Source organism: Saimiri boliviensis, chromosome 12 (assembly GCF_048565385.1).
Source record: "Saimiri boliviensis isolate mSaiBol1 chromosome 12, mSaiBol1.pri, whole genome shotgun sequence".
In the NCBI taxonomy this organism is placed as follows: Eukaryota; Metazoa; Chordata; class Mammalia; order Primates; family Cebidae; genus Saimiri; species Saimiri boliviensis.
Genome location: NC_133460.1, coordinates 80,979,645 through 80,998,983, shown reverse-complemented (window position 1 = coordinate 80,998,983; position 19,339 = coordinate 80,979,645). Strand labels below are relative to the sequence as shown.

Sequence of the window (19,339 nt, the reverse complement as noted above, 5' to 3'; positions counted from 1 at the left end):
ACACAGAAGTTACTTGCTTACATTGAACTATTTAGTATGTTAATTTGCAAGTGTTCCTTCATTGTACTATGTGAATCTGCCTTCACCTACATGCTCAGCATCCAAGGCTTCCCTGCTAGCATCCACAGCTCCCTCTTCTGTGAGCAGCACCTGGATTTTTCTTTCTTTCTTTCTTTTTTGAGACAGAGTCTTGCTCTTTTGCCCAGGCTATAGTGCAATGGTGCGGTCTTGGCTCACTGCAATCTCCGCCTCCCAAGTTCAAGTGATTCTCCTGCCTCTTTTTGTATTTTTAGTAGATATGGGGTTTCACCATGTTGGCCAGGCTGGTCTTGAACACCTGACCTTGTGATCTGCTCACCTCAGTCTCCCAAAATACTGGGATTACAGGTGTGAGCCACCATGCCCAGCGCACGTGGATTTTTCTATGGCAAACTACTCCTCTTGACTCTCAGTCCAGGAGGGTTACCTGGAGCTGCTCCCAATTCCAAGAAGAAGCACATGACTCAAGTCTGGCCAATCAGAGCCACAGTAATGGGTTCAGGGATAGGCACATGACCCAGGCTGGGCCAAGGAGTATCAACTAGGATTCTTGGGGGAATTATTAGGAAAGAGGCTCTTAGCCTGGCACCGTGGCTCAGGCCTATAATTCCAGCATTTTGGGAGGCTGAGTCGGGTGGATCACTTGAAGTTGGGAGTTCAAGACCAGCCTTGACCAACATAAAGAAACCCCATCTCTACTAAAAAAAAAAAAAATACAAAACTAGCCAGTGGTGGTGGATGCCTGTAATCTCAGCTATGCAGGAGGCTGAGGCAGGAGAATGGCTTGAACCCGGGAGGCGGAGGTTGTGGTGAGCTAAGATCATGTCATTGCACTCCAGCCTGGGCAAGAAGAGTGAAACTCCATCTCAAAAAAAAAAAAAAAAAAAAAAAGAAAGAAAAAGAAAAAGAAAAGAGAGAGAAGAAAAAAAAAGGAAAGAGGCTCTTGTCTGCTGGAGTAAACGTAAGAGTGGGACTAATGGGAAAACCTGCCTGAGAATAAAGCCAAAGCTGCGGGAAGCCTGCCTAAGCACCCATATTTAGCCACCCCTCAACCCTTGGATACTGCGGTATATAATCCAAGTTCCCTTTTTTGTTTATGCCACTTTAGATTTGATTTCTGACATTTGTAACTGAGACAACTCTAACTGAATACACCTCATTTAGACTACAAGCTCCTAGAGGGAAAGGATCGTTACTTTCTTTTTTTTTTTTTTTCTGACACAGAGTCTCACTCTGTTGCCCAGGCTGGAGTGTAGTGGTGTGATCTTGGCTCACTGCAGCCTCCACCTCCCAGATTCAAGCGATTTTCCTGCCTTAGCCTCCCGAGTAGCTGGAATTACAGGCACGAGCCACCACGCCTGGTTATTTTTTGTCTTTTTTGTAGAGGCGGTGTTTCACCGTGTTGGCCAGGCTGATCACTCCTAACCTCAAGTGACCCCCTGCCTCGCCTCCCAAAGTGCTGGGATTACAGACATGAGCCACTGCACCTGGCCGGTACCCTTACCTCTAGTTATTTTGAGTCTTCTTCCTCACCCCGGAGCCTATTTTGGTGTCCTTGATCACTGTAAAAAGAGTAGCCCTAGAACCTGCAGATTTAACAGTTGGATATTTAACTCTTTATAACTTCTACAGTAATCTATCGTTTTGCTGAGGCATGAATTGGATCATGACCACAGTAAGACTAGCACATCAAATGAGTGACATAGCTGCTGAATGAGACTAGCTGGCTGCTCATTCATGTCTCAGGGCAGCTCTGTTGCTCTCTTTCTTGCAGGAGACTGTCATTAATGGTCTGCGTGGCCACTCAAAATGCCACTGCCCCCTGCATTTGAGGGGTACACAAGTAGTATTTGTAATTTTTGAGGATTTCTGGTTACTTTGGAGTTACTCATTACCAACACCAAGGATATACCAAACCCAGTTAATGTTCACTGCTGGACTGGTTCTGGAAGCCCAATTAGCTCATCGTCTTTCAGCCAAAAGCTCTCAAAGTGCATTCTGGGCAAGGTGGAGACTGTGACTCTGTGGAAATCTTTCCTGCTGTCCTCAACTATGATCAACTGGAAGTGGAACACACGTAACAAAGGAGACCATTCCTGGACACCAAAATCAGTTCATGAAAAAGAGCTCAGGGAGCCAGCCTTGGGGATGAGGATCAAAGTAGGCCATTTTAGGAAGAGAATCGTACCTTGGTCTTGTCATATAAAGCATGGTTATCCAGAATCATCTTCTGCTCATGTGTGGCATAGCGCCGGAGGTCTCTCTCAAACTGCTGGATAGTAGATAGTTAAAATAAATTATCATCACACCTAGAATGTCTTCAGTATTAGGTGGTTACATCCCTGTAGTGAAATATCTAACTCCACTAAACATTCTCAAAGTGATTTTCCTCCCCCAGGGCCAAGCTCTCTGGTGACAGAGGTCCATGTTCCCACAAGCACACTAGAATGTAAGCTTTGTGAGGGCAGGCACCTGATTTGTTCTGTCCACAACCATATTCCCTCAAATAGTGCCTCACATGTAGAAGATGTATAGCAAATGTTTCACTGAATGAATAAATGAATAGCGTGAGCATTGCACCAGAATAATGCTTGGTCCAGAGTAAATGCTGGATAAATAATAGTTTGGTGGGTTTAAATGATTTGGAATATTGTTATTGTAAAAGAGAATGGAGGAGTCAGGGAACCCATTCCAGCCTGGATTTTGTCCCTACCTGGCTGTGCATCTCCTGTCAAGTCACCCAGACTCCCTGAATCTTGATTGAGAGAATGAAAGGATGGAGGAAGGACATAACTAAGGCTCCATTGGGCTTTAACATCCTTTCATACTGAGATGCCATGAAACTCATGGTCTAAGTCACCTGCTCCTGGATGACATCTCCGACAGTCAGGAATGGGCTCTGAGACTAAAGGGAGCCACACATGAAGCCTAAGACAGAGGACAGGGACACCTTGGGAAAGGAGGGCAATGAATTGTCATGGAGGCAGCTTTTCCTGAGAAACACAAGCTACAAATTTTGTCCTCATTTGGGATTAGGGAGCAAGCCTGGGATACTGGCGCCCTCTAGTGGTAAGGAACAATTTCCTATTTTAGGAATGCTAACCCCCGCTGGGTGAGAAGATGGACTTTGCAACTAGAAGTCCTTTATTTGTTTAAAGTCACCCAGTGGCCGGGCGTGGTGGCTCACACCTATAATCCAAGCACTTTGGAGGCCAAGGTAGGCGGATCACCTGAGGTCCGGAGTTCAAGACCAGCCTGACCAACATGGTGAAACCCCGTATAAAATAAAGTCACGCAGCTAAAAAACAAAAAGAGCTTAGTGCTCTACCAGTGCCTTGAACCAATGCAACAATTTCTGACAGCTCTGAGAAAAGAGACTAGAATGTGCTGAAAACATGTCCATCTTAAAAATAAAATGGGCAAAGGTCAACCACTTCAACCAGTGGCATGACCTTGCATGACCAAGGACTTCTTTCTGGAACTTTCCCCTTTCTCAGTCGACTCTGTGTTCCCAAAGATTTATGTCTATCAGACAAAATGCATTTATTGTTTCTTTTCTTCCTCCTTTTTTAAGAATGAAAGAAGCATTCAGTTGTCAGTCAACACTTTTTATTAGAGTAAGAAAACCCAGTGCTAAGATGCTGTGCTGAAGTAATTCCAGTCCAAAGCAAAGACACCTGACATTTAACACAAATCTGAGAACAATTAATTTGTGTTGTGTCATTCATCTGTATAAAACCCTCTACAAACTCATTTCACTCAAAGCAATGGCCAGCTACCTGGGGAAACAGGAGAAACAGGGTGAGGCGTTTAGTTGGGAGGGTGGAACAAGTGAGAATGGGACTCAAATCACAGGTGTTCTCTGCTGTGAATGGCAGGAGGTGGGAGCTACTGCTTATCTAGTACTGGCGACGTGCTGGCTTGGTGCTGAGGCTTTGATAACGTCATCTCACCTAATGTCTCTGCAACCCAAGGAAGGAGCTAAGGTCATCGCCCTCATTTTCCTGATGGGAAAATGGAGTTTTACAAGATAAAGGGAACTTGTCCAAGATCACCCAACAGTAAGAAGCAGAGCAGCAGCTTGCAACCAGGTCTGGGATGAACCCAACTTGTGCTATTTTAAAAAAAAGTTATAGCTTGATTTTCTTTTTATTAACGTATAATAATTGTATGTGTTTGGGGGTTACAATATGATATTCTGATACATGTATATACATTGCAGAATGATAAAATCAGACTAATTAGCATGTCCATCCCTTCAAACATCTACCATTTCTTTGTGGAAAGAACATTAAAAATCCTCTCTTTTAGTTTCTTTGTACATTATTATTAATGTACATTATTAATGTATCTTCCTTAGTACATTATTATTAACTATAGTCACTATACTGTGCAATAGAACACAGCTTACTCCACCTCTCTGACCAGAACTTCGTACCTGTCGACCCTTTTCCCTGTCCATTTTCTGCCCTCACCTCCTAGCCTCTGCTAACCATGACTTTACATTCTATTCTCTACTTCTGTGAATTTGACTTTTTTAGATTCCACATGTACAGACATGAGATCATGCAGTATTTGTCTCTCAGTGTCTGACTTACTCCACTTAACATAATGTCCTCTAGGTTTGACCATGTTGTCTCAAATGACAGAATGTCCTGTTTTCAAAGGGCTGTGTCATACTCCACTGTGCATATATACCACATTTTAAAACTCCATTCATCTGTTGTGGATGCTTAGACTGTTTTTATATAATATCTAGGCTGTGTATCACGCTGCAATGAACACGGGAGTACAGACCTCTCTTTGACACGCTGAGTTCATTTCCTCTGGATATATACCCAGAAGTAGGATTGCTGGATCATATGGTAGCCCTATTTTTAGTTTTTTGAGGAACTTCCACACTGTTTTCCAAAATGTGTAATTTACAACACCACCAACAGTATAAGAGGGTTCCCTTTTCTCCACAGCCTCGCCAACACTTGCTGTCTTTCATGTTTTTGATAACAGCCAATTCGACAGATGTGAGGTAACATCTCATTGTGGTTTTAATTTGCATTTCTCTGATGATTAGAGATGTTAAGCAAGACGGCAATATCTACTTGCCATTTGAACGTCTTCTTTCGAGAAATGTCTACACAAATTCTTTGCCCATTTTTAAATAGGGTTATTTGTTTTCTAGTTATTGGGCCTTTTGGTTTCTGTGTATGTCCTGGATAACAGCCCCTCATCTGATGTATGATGCGCAGGTGTTTTTTTCCCAATCTGTGAGCTGCCTCTTCACGTCATTGTTTCCTTTTTCAACCCCCTTGCCAGTTTCTGTACTTCAACGGTTCTCCCACTTGAGCTGCATCAGAAACACCTGGAGGCCTTTTCCAAACACAAATTACTGGGCTGAAATCCCCAGAGATTCTGATCTGATTCCACAGTTTTGGAGTAGGGTGAAGAATTTCCATGTCTAACCTGTTCCCGGGTAAGGCGGCTGCTGCTGCTGGTGTTGGGGACCACACACTGGGAATAACTGTTCTAAATTAATCTGGAATACTTGACCATGTGTGGACAGGATGCCTTGATCTAGAGGTTGCTAGGTACTGCCCCCTCCCCTGCTGCCATCAGCTCTCCCCTGGGCCTAGGTAGACTCAACCTACATCTTTTGGAAAGCTAACATCATCCCATGGGTCCATGTTGCGCTTACCCGGGAGCCAGTCCATCCCAACAGGGCAAAGGCACGACGCTCGTAGGGGCACATGACTAAATCCACACGGATGGCCTTCCAGGTCTTTCCCTCCTGCCAGCTGGGCTGGTCACTGTCCAGCCTTTGACGAGGCAATTTGAAAATCAGAAAGCACTTTTGAAAATGATCCAAAGCGTCAACCTTCCTGCTAGGCAACCGGAGCTTTTCAAACGTTGACTCCACAAGATCATAATATAAAAGTAACCCCTGAAAACAAACAGAACGGCATTACGAAAAGGCCCTGACACAGAGGATCGATGATTTTATACTGCATTCTAAATGAAATCTTTACAAATTTGAGCAGAACATGGACATGTTTGCCCGTGCATTACAGGCCCAGCTGCAAACACTAGGAGAAAAAAACAAGGAAGTGGTTCTATTAACCTCCCTCTGCAGAAAAGGAATTTAGCAATGAGAGAGGCAGAGGCAAAGCCACTTAGTGGCAAAACTGCAAAAACATCTCTCTCTCCACTTCTGAGCCTCCCTCAGTCCTTTAAAAACAAACCAACCATAAACAAAAAGCCATGTGGAGGAATTTCAGATCAGCCTGGTGACATAATGAGACCTCACCTTTATATGAAATTTAAAAATTAGCCAGGGATGATGGCACACGTCTGCAATCCCAGCTACTCCAGGATCCCTGGAGCCTGGGAGGTTGAAGCTGCAGTGAGCTATAATCACACCACTGCACTCTAGCCTGGGCTATAGTGCAAGACCCTGTCTCAAAAATAAATAACTGATGAAATAAAAATTCGTATTGTTTCCAGAGGGGCAGCTTTGAGTTAATGTCTGCTATAGTTTGGATGTTTGTCTCCCTAAACCTCACATAGAAATTTGATCTCAAATGTTCGAGGTGGGGCCGAACGGGAGGTCTTTGGGTCACAGGGGAAGATCTCCCATGAATGACCTGGTGCCGTCCCCCTCCTCATGGCAATGAGTGAGTTCTTACTTTCTTAGCTCCCATGAGAGCTGGGGGTTACAAAGAGCCTAGCCCCTCCCCACCCTCTCTTGCTTTCTTTCTCACCCTGTGACCTCTGCACCTGCCAGTTCCTAGTTGCCTTCTGCCATGAGTGTAAGCCCCCTGAGGCCTCACCAGAAGCAGATGACTGGTGTCATGCTTCTTACACAGCCTGCAGAACCATGGGCCAAGTAAATCTTTTTTCTTTATTAAATACCTAGCCTCAGGTACTCCTTTATAGCAATGTAAATGGATGAAGACAGTGTCATATACTGATGACCAGGTTTAACTGGTCCAAAGTGTTGTGGCTGGAGGCTGAGTAACTTTGGGGCAGGATGATTTGCTATTTCTAGGTAGCACTTGGGAAGCTCTTTCTCATAAAAGTGTTACTCTGCCTGCCATGGAGAAAGTGGGATGAAGTTAACCACATACGTTTCATCTAAAGTTGTCTATCCAGAAAGTTGACAGGTGATTCTAAGCTGTGCCCACTGAGTTGCCATTCTTGGTGGGAGTTCCTGATGGCACAGGGCAAGATGTGGGGAAGGGAAAGAGAAACGTGCTATTAACTGCTTAATCTGGCAACAAAAACAGCAAATAACCCTCAAATCATGTGATCATAGCTACTGGGATGTGTGATTTGTTACCATGCACTCTTTAGGTTAGATGATTAAAAGCTTTATCATCAGAAGCATTTGGAAGATTTGCTAAAGCATAGTTTACATGGCTCTGTCCCCAGAGTGATGCAGTAGGGGGCAGGGAGGGCATTTCCAGCAGGTTCGCAGGTGATGCTGATGTTCCTGGGTCAGGGACCACCCTCTGGGCATCATTGGTAAATTGATTATTGTTAGGAATCATGCTTTGCATTTCTTCTACAAACCTGCAAAATACATTATTTCAATTCAAAAAGATACTTTTTATTTTGTTGACCTCAAAAGAGGGAACTCTTCACCCTCCAATGTCTTGAAGAACAAACACCATTTGAAGGCGAAGCACCAATGACAGGAAGAACCTCTGGAGGCGGAGTAGATGTTGCCGTAGTTAACCTCCAATAACCAGCTCAGAAAAACACAAGTCTACTTTTTAAGGAAACTTGCTAAAACTAGTACAGTATAGCAGCCTTTTGGGTAAATTTCAATGATGTAAATTTGAAAAGGGAGATATAAAAATATGAACAAGTGTCACATTAAAGCCAAATTTGTAATAACACAGCTTCCCTTAGGAAAAAAAAAAAAAAGGATCCCTTTCCCACCCTTTGCTTCCAATTCCCTCTAACTCCTTCTGGAACAACTCGGCACCCAGTATTCAAACTCAAGTCAGTTTCTTAAAGTGAATACATTCTTTACCCTCTAATGTCTGTCAATACAGTCCACCTCCCAGCAGTTCCATGACCTAGAGACGTGGCCACATAGAACAGTGAGGGTCCTGTACCCAGGGTCTCACCCACCAGGAGGGAACCAAAACCAGAGCCATTTAACGTCCCCTCTTTGGGTTGAACCACTGGTGCTAGTGAGAACTCGTAATGGAGTCTTTGGGGATGGCAGCCCTCCCTGCAAGATGAATATTTCCAAGATTTTTGCTTCCCTGTCTCCCATGCCTGACCAAAGGGTTTCCTACAAAGATCACATTTAGAGTTACCTGATGGGTGACTCGAATGGATACCACTGGTTATTCACTACGTTCCACAGGTGTTTTGAAATACTGGATGTGTATGTTGTGCATGTTGTGAGAGAATGTACAGGTGTATACCTGCATACACTTTATAATCTAGAAAGTGCAGTCTTTGGTAAGCATGGCAGGGCATGGAAGTGAGGCAGAGGCGAAAACTAAATACGAAGAACTTGGCCGGGTGCAGTGGCTCACGCCTGTAACCCCAACACCTTGGGAGGCAGGTGGATCACAAGGTCAAGAGGTCAAGACCAGCCTGGCCAACATGGTAAAACCCCATCTCTATTAAAAAGACAAAACTTAACTGGGTGTGGTGGCACATGCCTGTAGTCCCAGCTATGCCGGAGGCTGAAGCAGAATTGCTTGAACCCAGGAGGTGGAGGTTGTAGTGAGCTGAGATCGTGCCACTGAACTCCAGCCTGGCAACAGAGTGAGACTCCATATATACATATATTTCATATATAGACAAATTCTTTATATATATAAATATATGTGAAGAACTCATCTGCTGATTTCACTATCCAGGCACTGTGGGAAGCCCTGGAGCTGCAGGAGTTTAGTCAGGGCTGAGACACCAAATTGCAAACTGCCCCACAGCTCCTCCCTGCCGTCAAAGTGTGTCAGTTAGTGAAGGGGAAGAGTAAGTCCCTACCCACTCCTGAGTCCCTTCGCCTGGTCCAGTGCCAGGCTTTCAGGCAGAGTTCAATAAGAGATAATGATAACAGTCATCACCATTTGTTAGGCTTTTGCCTTTCATCAGATACTGCACCAAGTGCTTTATCTAATTCTTTCATTTAATCTGCTCCTTCAATGAATGAGAGAAGCTTGTCACCCCTGTGTTACAGATGAGGAAAGTGAAACTTTGAAAGATTAAGTCACCCATTCCAAGTCATATAGCTAGTGAATGGCGGGGCTATGCTTTTAGAATCCCAAATCTAAAGCTCACGTCTTACATTAACATCAGCCTCTGCTGCGGTGCCTGCATATAAAACGTCCATCCCTGCTTGGGACCAGCAGTCGGTGTGACTTCCCTGAAACTAAGGAAAGACCAATGGAAAGAGGACTCTCTGCTGCTATCTCTCTACCCCATTCCAGTCTTTAATAGTGTCGGCATGGGAAGGGGAGGGTGCCAAGGTCAGATGGGTCCATTTCAGCAAGGCCTCCAGGTAAGGAGCCAGGGAGCCCACTCCCTTCCAGGCCTCAACTAGCAGGGTCCACAGGTCATGCTCCCTTGTCTATGAATGAGAATCTTTCCGCTTTCCTGCTTGAGCCACTTCGCTGATTCTTCCTTGTGCCGCCATCCCCTGGCTTGGTCTATTATGTTCACTCTTAGGGCCACTGGCTGCCCTGTGTTCATTCTCCTGAGAGGGACAGGGGGGGTTGGGATGGCCTCAGAGATGAATTTGGATCTGGCTCTAAAGTTGAGTCTTCATTTCCAGTGCTCCTGGCCCTAGGGTTGTGTTTCTAGCTCTTATTTTCACTTTATCTGAAGCCTTTCCTTTCTGGGATATGAGTGAGCTTGGTCCACACTCAACAGATGCAAACTACTCAGAAAGGATGGAGCCGTGGAGAGAAACACAAGCCCGTCCCGAGGGTAGGGCCCTCTGGTCTCTCTGGGAGGTGGGGCTCTCACTAGAGTTAGACAGGAGGCAGGGCCTGCATGTGGCTCTGGGTACAGGGTTAGCTTAGCTTACTTTGGTTTCCTCCACCAGGCAATAGGCCTGTCACAAATCTGATCTCCCCAGCGGATGGGGGTTGCTGAGCCTTGACCTCTGTGGGGCTCAGCTTGCCCTCATTAGTTTCCTTCATTCCATCTCAGCACAAAGTCAAGATGATAATTGACCAGCACAGAATTCAAGGCACTATCAACACCTCTTATACTGATTTCATCCCAGTCTTTGCAGTCCTGCCCTGTCACCCAACCTTGCAGCTTTCCAGCTCACACTTCCCAGGACTTCATAGTGCATGCTTTTCACTTTGTTTGGGTGCTCTAATGCCTGTGCATATCAAACACAAACGCATAGCCACACTTGGCCCTCTTGGCAATAGGGTAAGTGTAACTAAACAAGATCTAGGACATATTCATAACATGTACTTCAAGACCCCAAACAGGAAACTCTTATTGCAGGTCATATGGCTTTGTGTAAGCTGCTGAAAATAATGGAGAATTGATTAGATGGTCATTATGTAATTATAAGGCAAGCAATGTGCAAACTTCAAGTGTTCACGTAATGTTGGAGTGTGCATGGATTTTCCATCTTTCTTCTTACCTTCTTTTCCCACAAGTTCATCACTTTCTGTAAAAGTTGTTGTTCTTCATCCTCTGCTGATCCTGGGCTGGTAATTAAAAAATCTACATCATGTCCCATCTTCTTACCCCTAATTTTAAAAAGCAATATAAAATAGAAACCAATTAGATTTTTAGTCTTAATTAAAAAAAAAAAATCGCCTTTGTTTCTATGCCCTATGCTTAAGATTTGCAACACGGAGGCTCTTGACTTTTTTAAAGAAACAAAATATCTTTGGTTACACATCTCTATTCCTTGCAAAATAAATATATGACACAGAAAAAGTCACATATAGCATGCCTGTGATTATGTGTATCTGGGCAAAAAATAACAAAAAATTATTTCTCCTGCACACACAGACCTATACACAACCACACATACACACATGAAGACAAGCATAACAACAAGCAAATCAAGAACTGTATCCACATAACACAAGGTACCACTGCTGGAATTATGACATGGAGTAAAGGCATTATCTTGCATTCCATTTTCTCCTACTTTCTCCCTTGCCTCAAACCTATTTTGTTAGAATCTCCAGCAGCCACCATGTAAGAGGGCTGGAGAAAGAGGTAGAGGAGGCTGTGGGAGGAAAGAAATCCCCTTCTGAAATGTAGGCCTCAATATTCAACAACTGCACACGTCCCTGTGAAGCGTTCACTCATTCCTGAATTCATTCAGTCAGTCATTCATTGACTCAACCAAGATTTCTTGAGCACCTAGGCTTTGAGCACCTTTGTGCTAGGTATCATGCGCTAGTCTTGCTAAGAACTAAGCTCTATAAACTTAGAGAAACCACACACAGAAACAAATCGCTGTAACTCTGTGGATCAAGGGCTTTGCAGGTGTTCAGGGAGCATGGAAGAGGGGTCTCTAATCCAGCATGGAGAAGGAGGGAGTCAAGGAAGGCTTTCTGGAGGAGGTGCCATCTAAATTAAGTCTTAAAGAATGAGAAGTCAGCCAAGCGACAATTTGAGGAACGGCAGTCAAAGCAGAAAAGTCTGAGTAAGCAAAGAAATAAGGCAAGAAACAGTTCTGAATGTGCAGGGGATGACAAGCCATTTGGGGCTGCTGAAATGAGATGTGAGGGAGACAAAGCTGCAGAAAGAAGCTGACGCCATATAACAAAAGGCTTTTTGTACCATTTCAGATGCCTGTCTGAGTCAGGGAGCCACTGAAGGTATTAGGGCAGAAGAAGCAAAGCCACCCAAGTTATTTACCTCCGGAACCCTCCTGTCATGGTGACGAAAGCATCCGGAAGAAATGCCCATACAGCCTCTTTAACCAGCACACTGACGGCCTCTGCTTCTGCCCTGGTCACACAGCTGACAAGGTCTTCATAATACAGAAATCCTAAGAGGCCATTTGACAGGTCAACGGAGAGAGTGATATGCGTGTGAAACAACCAGTCCTCAGTGGAAGGGGATTCTGTCCCCAAAATAGAGCTAACATGACCACAAGCATCAACACCAAACTCCATTTCCATAGAGACAAAGTAATCCATGTGATTCTTCTGGTTGTGAATTTTGCAAGGAAACAATGGTCTTTGCGTTCTAACTGAGAGGCTTACAATTTCCTAAGAAGGAGACAGTGTTTCACATCCCTCTGGAATCCAAACTGTTGAAATCTGACTTCCTACTGAAGAACCAGCCTTCTTGGTCAATAGGCTGTGTCCTACTATGTTTAAAAAGGTAATGTGTAAAGAATTGGGATGAGGAGATTTACCGTTGAAAGGTGATGGATCCATTAAAAAATTAAAGTCAAGAATAGGAGCAGGGTAGATGTGTGTCGGAAGCAAGGCAGGAAATACCTTAGGTGGTTTAGCTTGTTGTTTCTTCGCCTGACCAGCATGAATTAATGAAAGGTCAGTTATTATGACGAAGAATTAATGACTTGGTGATTCCCACAGAGTGGTGTGGAGGGAGATTTGGAGGGGAAGAGCAAAGGAGAAGGGAGGCTTATCTCCAAGGTTTGGGGTGCAGTATTGGCGAGGAAATGAGCCGAGTGATTAGATCCACAGAGCCTGAGGGACATCGAATTCTGCTTCATCATCACTGTTCTCCTATCTAGGGTCTCCAAGAGAGGGCCATTCAAACTCTGCTTGATTCCATAATGGGGAGCTCTGACACCTCCAGAGGAGCCTATTTCCTAATTGTAAACTCTGTTGCACCAGTTCTTTCTTTTGAAGAGCTTAAGTCTCCTCCTTTGCGATTTCACCTGCCACTGGCCCTCTGAAATGACAACAGTAAGTCTATTGGTCCTTGTTTCTCATCCTGGGATTGTGGAAGGGAGGCAGCAGGGTGGCCATTTGGCTTGAACATTCCGCCAAACATCCTATGTTATCTCTAATGGGGACAGTCACAGAAACATGCTGCAAGACCAAGAGAAAATGGTATTCATATGAATACACATATAAACTGTGTCCAATACCAAACTACACCACTTGGGGAATACCACTTTCTTTATATCAATACTAATACTTATTTTTTATTTTTGTAAAAAGCCACATTTCTAAAAATTATTGCAACATGACCACTTTTGTGAGCCTGAGGAGTTTGATCTAAGAATCATGCTCTATTAGGCTCTAAAACAGAAACTGTCATCATGACTAATATTCAAAGTACAATTCAGTGGATAACCACATACATCTGTGCTTTATGCAGCGATATACATAATCCAAAGTCATAATTCGCAACTATTTCTTTAACCTGTTCATTTCTAACAGATATTAGAAATGAACATGTAGAACTATGATAATTTGTTGACATTCATGAAACTGATTTAGTTGGCTTTCCTTTTCGGTATGGCAGGGTGCTTAACTTATTACAGAAAACTTATCACACTGTATAAGGTGAAATACGTGCTGCTATAGGTCATAAATTGACTTTTCAAGGCAAATATGGCATGTGTATGCTGAAGCCTCAGGGAACTGCAATCAAGTACGAATACAAGTAAAACTGAATCCGGTTTTTCATCTGATCCAGGAATCGCACTTTCAATGTGTTCAATTAGCTTACCCTTGGCAGTATTCTAAGCAATTCCCATTGACAATTCCATTCATTGCAGTGCTGCTTCGAGGGGTGCTTATAACCACTTTGGGGGTATAAGTATAACGGGAGGGCATTCCTTGATTTCTGCATAGAACTGGTGGCACTAAACAGTCTGATGGGAATCACTGATTGACTAAATGAGTAAAGCTGGTTCATTCAAAGAGTTGGAAAAGGTCAATAGGAAAAGCAAAAATTTAGTTTACAAAGCTAGGGAATTGGAAGTCCTTAGATCCTGAGAGCACTGGACATCATTTGATAAGGGTTCCATCCAAGTGAAACACTAGATTGCCTCCCAATTTCTCTCTAAGCACTGAGAGTCTTTACTCATCATTCCAAACCACTTACTTGCTACTTGTGTTTAGTACTTATTTAACTTCTTTTCAATGGCATCTTGAGAACTGGTGTAAGTTGTGCTTATTAAATGTGCACTTTCAGGGGCCTGGAATATAAATATTGGATCTTTTTTTCTTGGACTCTTTTTATTTCCTATGTGGCATTGTATTATTAGCAATCTTTGAAAGATTAGCATAGCAACTTTACAAAACATGAGTAGGGGTCTTCTATAGTATCACTGATGGAACTTATCAAGATTTGATTTGCTTCCTCTGCCACTGCGTGTTTTTGTTTACTTGTTTGTTTTTGTCATTACCTAAACAAAAGATCACTGTCTATATTCTTTTTCTCCTGGTCTCCTCTGGCAACAGATTTCCTTACTTTCACATTATTAAAAATTTGGGGCCAGGTGCAGTGGCTCACACCTGTAATCCCTGCACTTTTGGAGGCCAAGGTGGGTGGATGGCTTGAGCCCAGGAGTTCAAGACCACCTTGGGCAACATGGTGAAACCCCATTTCTGCAAAAATTTAGCAGGGTGTGGTGGTACACACCTGTGGTCTCAGTTAGTTGGGAGGCTGAGGTGGGAGGATCACTTGAGCCTGGGAGGCAGAGATTACAGTAAGCCTTGATAGCACCACTGCACTCCAGCCTGGGCAAAAGAGTGAGACCCTGACTCAAAAAAAAAAAAAAGATGACTTCATTCTCTATAACTTTAGGAGCCATAGTGCTAGGGACCCTTTTGAATCACAACTCTCTCTCTCTCTCTCTCTCTCTCTCTCTCTCTATATATATATATATATATATATATATATATATATATTTTTTTTTTTTTTTTTTGTGACAGAGTCTCAGAATCTTACTCTGTCACCCAGGCTGGAGTGCAGTGGTGCAATCTCGGCTGGCTGCAACCTCCACCTCCCAAGTTAAAGTGATTCTCCTGCCTCAGCCTCCCATGTAGCTGGGATTACAGGCATGCACCACCATGCCTGGCTAATTTTTGTCTTTTTAGTAGAGATGGGTTTTACCATGTTGGTCAGGCTGGTCTCAAACTTCTGACCTCATGATCCACCTGCCTCGGCCTCTCAAAGTGCTGGGATTACAGGCATGAGCCACCATGCCTGGTGTGTATTGTATTTTTATTGCATGCTAAAAGTAAACATTTTTAAAAAGACACAAGTTTTTTGACACTTACTGAGAGTCTCCATAAATGAAAGTGACCAGGCTACCTTCCACCTCTGAGACGCCCTGCCAGGCTTTCAGGTGGGTGATGACAGCATTCATGTCTCACCACAGTCTTCTTTTAGGCTAAAGAGTCCTGGTTGGGTACATCAACGCTTGGTCTAGATTTCCACCATTTCCTTTCCATTTTCCTGGTGTTTTACAGTTTCTAAAACACTTTCACATTTGTGCCAGGCAACAACTCTAGTTTGTTTAAGTATTCTTCAGCAGCCAACCCTTCTGTCTTTGACTCTTCACCCACAACTTTTACCCAGAGAGACAGCCAGTTTCCAATGTCCCGAAGAGTCAGTAAGGACCAGATCAGCAGCACAACCTGGCTTGACACTTGAAAGAAGGACCACCAACAGCCACCATAGAGGGCACTTTTGCTCTGTGCCAGACATAGTGCTGAGGCACTGCCTGCATTATCTGATTGACTTCCCAGCTAAGTATCAATGTTATCTCCCTTTTATAGATTAGGTTATTAAGGTTCAAAGATTTTAACTAACTTGCTCAAGATCACACAGCTGGAAACTGCTGGAGCTAGGATTTAGATCCAAGCATCAACAGACATCAAAAAAGTGTCCCAGCTCTCCCGGATTGGAGTTACAGTGTAACTGACTTAGAGCTCCACCATGACCCAACCAGCCCATAGCAACAATAAATTTTAGCAGAGACAATTTACCTGCTTGCTGCATTCGTGTAAATTTCAGGCTTTTCTCCGACCTTACTTTACTCAGAGTTCTGAATCCCATCCTGAACCACTTCTCTGAAGTCTTCAATCCCACTCCAAATACAGAAGTGAAGAGCTAAAATGGAGGGAAAAACATGCCAGCAGTCTAAAATAATCAGTATGACAACTGAGTCATGGTCTCAGGCAATGAAGAACAAGTATAAGCAAATCTTTGACCTCGTTTCTCTTGAATATGACAAGTAGGTGGGTGATGGACATTTTTAAGGATATTTTTGTTTCAGATGAGTCTTTTCTTGACATGTGGCATTACAAAATGAAACAGAAATAACAAGCAGGTTCTGACACCTGTGCAGGGATTAGGTATAGTCTAATCAATGGCCTGCCTGTGCTGTCCATGAGTGATAAGCTTATCTTTATAGGGCTCTCCCGTTTGCTGAGTCTCTCACCCACACTCATGCTCTGCATACGTACCTTCACATTTTGAAAAGGGATGCTCACGTAGGTTATATAGTTTCTCTACCATCACAAAGCTGGGAAATGGCACAGCCCAAACTTAAACTCTGGTCTATTTACACTCCAAGCCTGTGTTCCTGCTCATGGCCATATTTTATTTATTTATTTATTTTTGAGATGGAGTTTCACTCTTGTTGCCCAGGTTGGAGTGCAATGGCAAGATCTCAGCTCACTGCAACTTCCACCTCCTGGGTTCAAGTGATTCTCCTGCCTGACTCTCCTTAGTAGCTGGGATTACAGGCATGGGCCACCAAGCCTGGCTAATTTTTGTATTTTTAGTAGAGACAGTGTTTCTACATGTTGGTCAGGCTGATCTCGAACTCCTGACCTCAGATGATCCACCTACCTCAGCCTCTCAAAGTGCTGGGATTACAGGTGTGAGCCACCATGCCCAGCCCACCAGGCCAGACTTTTGTCAACTAGCTGTGACTGGTGTCATCTAACCCCTTCTGACCTCAGTTCCTCCTTTTTATAAAAGACCTAATAACAATACCTGCTTCTCATAGAGAATGGCTATGAGCACCAGCTGAAGAAAATGTATGGGAACTTGAGTGCAAAGTACAAATTCCTTCACAGACTTAAGATTTTATCAGTATCATTCTTCAGTAGCTTCAAGAATTTGCAAACCTGAAATCCACAATGTGAGGGCATAAGAAAAAGCAGAACAACAGTGTCAGGGAGTGGAACAGCCCTCCAGCCCTGCCTCAGACTACCTCCATCCACACCCAGCACTTACTATGAGATCTCGAGTTGAGTTATTCTCTCAGTACTTTAATTTTGCCATCTGGAAAATGGGAATAACAATGATAGCACTTATAAGGTTCACATGATAAGTAAGTAGCACATGTAATATGCTAGGTACAGCTCCCAACACAGAATAAAGACTTAATCAACACGAACAGCTCTCGTTATATAAGTATTAAGAAATCAATTGGCTACTCATGCTCTTCTTCCATGTTCTATGCGGTATAAGCCTGTGGGAATGTTAGAGGTTAGAGATGATAAAGAAAAAGGTTTGCAACCCTGCACTCCCTCACTGCTGCAGAGATTCTTCCTGGCTCTCACAAGCTGGCAAGCAGCTGGCTCTCCGTCCTGGCAGAAAATGCCCAAAAGAGGTAAAAGATAGAGACTGCACACCATCTGTGCAAACCAGGCTGCTCTTGTAGTTTTTAGACAAAATCGAAATGCAGTTAGATATGACCTGCCCTTTTAAGATAGAACTAGTTATTCTATTTCCTCCCTCCACCCATCCCCGTCTCCCCCTTCTGTCCCCCACATACAGACTCCCCCACATATCTCAAGAAACTTTCAGCGTTTTGAAAGACATGCTCTGGGGTCCTGTTGTGACAACCTCGTGCCACATTAACTTCTCTGTCTTGCGCCCAGAAAAGAAGCCTTTGCTCATTTCAAAACAGGAAAGCACGCAAGAAATTCGAGAACAAAACAAATCTACACACAGCGCCCAGCATCTTCAAGCAAACACCCTGAGATACAGATCCGAGGCTAGATGAGTCCGGACTGTAGATGAGGCAGCTGCCTCTTAAACTGCAAGGGGACTGAAAAAGTCATTTGCCTCTAAAAAACCAACTCTGAATACAAATTGATAATGAATATTCATGAGCCCCTCCAGCTTGCTCTAGAGCCACCCTTGACTGCAACCCTGGACTCTGCTTCCTAAAAAGTTTCCCAAAGCTCTTTCTCTGCCTCCTCTCAGAAGGAAGAGGGTGGGAAAATTCATTCATAGCTTTCTGCCTCCAGCTTTCAAGTACTAGCATTTGGTCTGGGCTTTGTTTTCTCCTTCTTCTTTTTTTCATTAAGGATTCGGGTCAAATCAATTTTGGTCTTACCCTTTGTATCTTCCATAAGTAGCAGCTTTTGTTTTCCTCTTTCTTCGTTTCTTTTCCCCCAGCCTCTGCTTGCTGTGGTCGGTCTCCGAAAGAGAGGTACTCAAGGAAACAGAGATATAACAGACCCTTGGGTTCGTGGGAGGGGCTAAATTAGCCGGCCCCGTTTCGGAAGGAACTTCAAACCCGGTCTTTTTCATTGACCAGAAAGGACAGATTGACTGAGGACTCCAGCAGCTCATTTTCCTAAAGCTACTCGAAGCCTTTCCCAGGTTGTAATTTTTTGTATCCTGGAAGCAATGTATATTCAAATCTCTCTCTTTCTCCCTCCTTCCCTCTCTCCCTTACTCCTTCCCTCTTCATCTCGCTCCCTTTGTCATAGAAATCCCTTTTTCTCCCTTGAAAAAGTCATCTCAGCCGCAAGCAGTAAAGCTTTTTCCTTACTGCAGTTATGAGCTAGATAATAAGAAGCTCGTTACCTTGAAACCCACTGGAAAAACTGTGAAAGGCAAGAACAATTCTTCCCTCCCCATAAAGCATCTGGTCCCATGACCAGCAATCCTTTCTCAAGGCTCATTAGAGCAAAGAGCAACAGGTGACCCAAGTGATGTGTTTCCTGCGGGAGAAGCTGCGTTATTGGCTGGAAGGCTGGGTGGAACCACAGAGCAGCTGCTCTCTGGGAACTGCTGCCTGGCTATGAGTTGACGAAAGTCATCCACCATTTCCCAACTTTGACTTCCTACCTTTGAAGTCTAATGAGCATGAATTGCCACATCAATTGTCAAGATTACTCCAGTGTAGATAAGAGCCTGACCAAATTATTTTTAAACTGTGTAACAATTATTTTGAAATCAAAACAAGGGCTAACCCTTTGAGAGGAAGGTAAGTCCTCAAGTCCCAGGGCCACTTGGCAGCTTCTCCCTCCACAAGGCTATTGCAAACCTTAGCATTTCGGGTTTGAAAGAAACCTCAGACACCGAGTCTAAACAAGGTTAGAGACGTGGA

At 43.8% G+C, this 19,339-nt stretch overlaps 1 protein-coding gene across 3 annotated transcripts in view; it reads right to left on the bottom strand.

The window, feature by feature from the left end:
• Positions 1 to 19,339, bottom strand: part of DNTT (DNA nucleotidylexotransferase) — a 47,160-nt gene that overhangs the window by 1,305 nt on the left and 26,516 nt on the right. Inside the window, exons 6-10 of one of the 3 annotated variants that reach the window (XM_003922351.4) lie at positions 15,969 to 16,092; positions 11,902 to 12,034; positions 10,664 to 10,772; positions 5,732 to 5,977; positions 2,228 to 2,311 (exon numbers count right to left, since the gene is read on the bottom strand). In XM_003922351.4, the coding sequence (XP_003922400.1) occupies positions 2,228 to 2,311; positions 5,732 to 5,977; positions 10,664 to 10,772; positions 11,902 to 12,034; positions 15,969 to 16,092 (696 nt within the window). Of the gene's footprint in view, positions 1 to 2,227; positions 2,312 to 5,731; positions 5,978 to 7,448; positions 8,813 to 10,663; positions 10,773 to 11,901; positions 12,035 to 15,968; positions 16,093 to 19,339 lie in introns of those variants that run through there. The other 2 variants (XM_010333233.3, XR_012512905.1) reach the window with 2 other exon arrangements.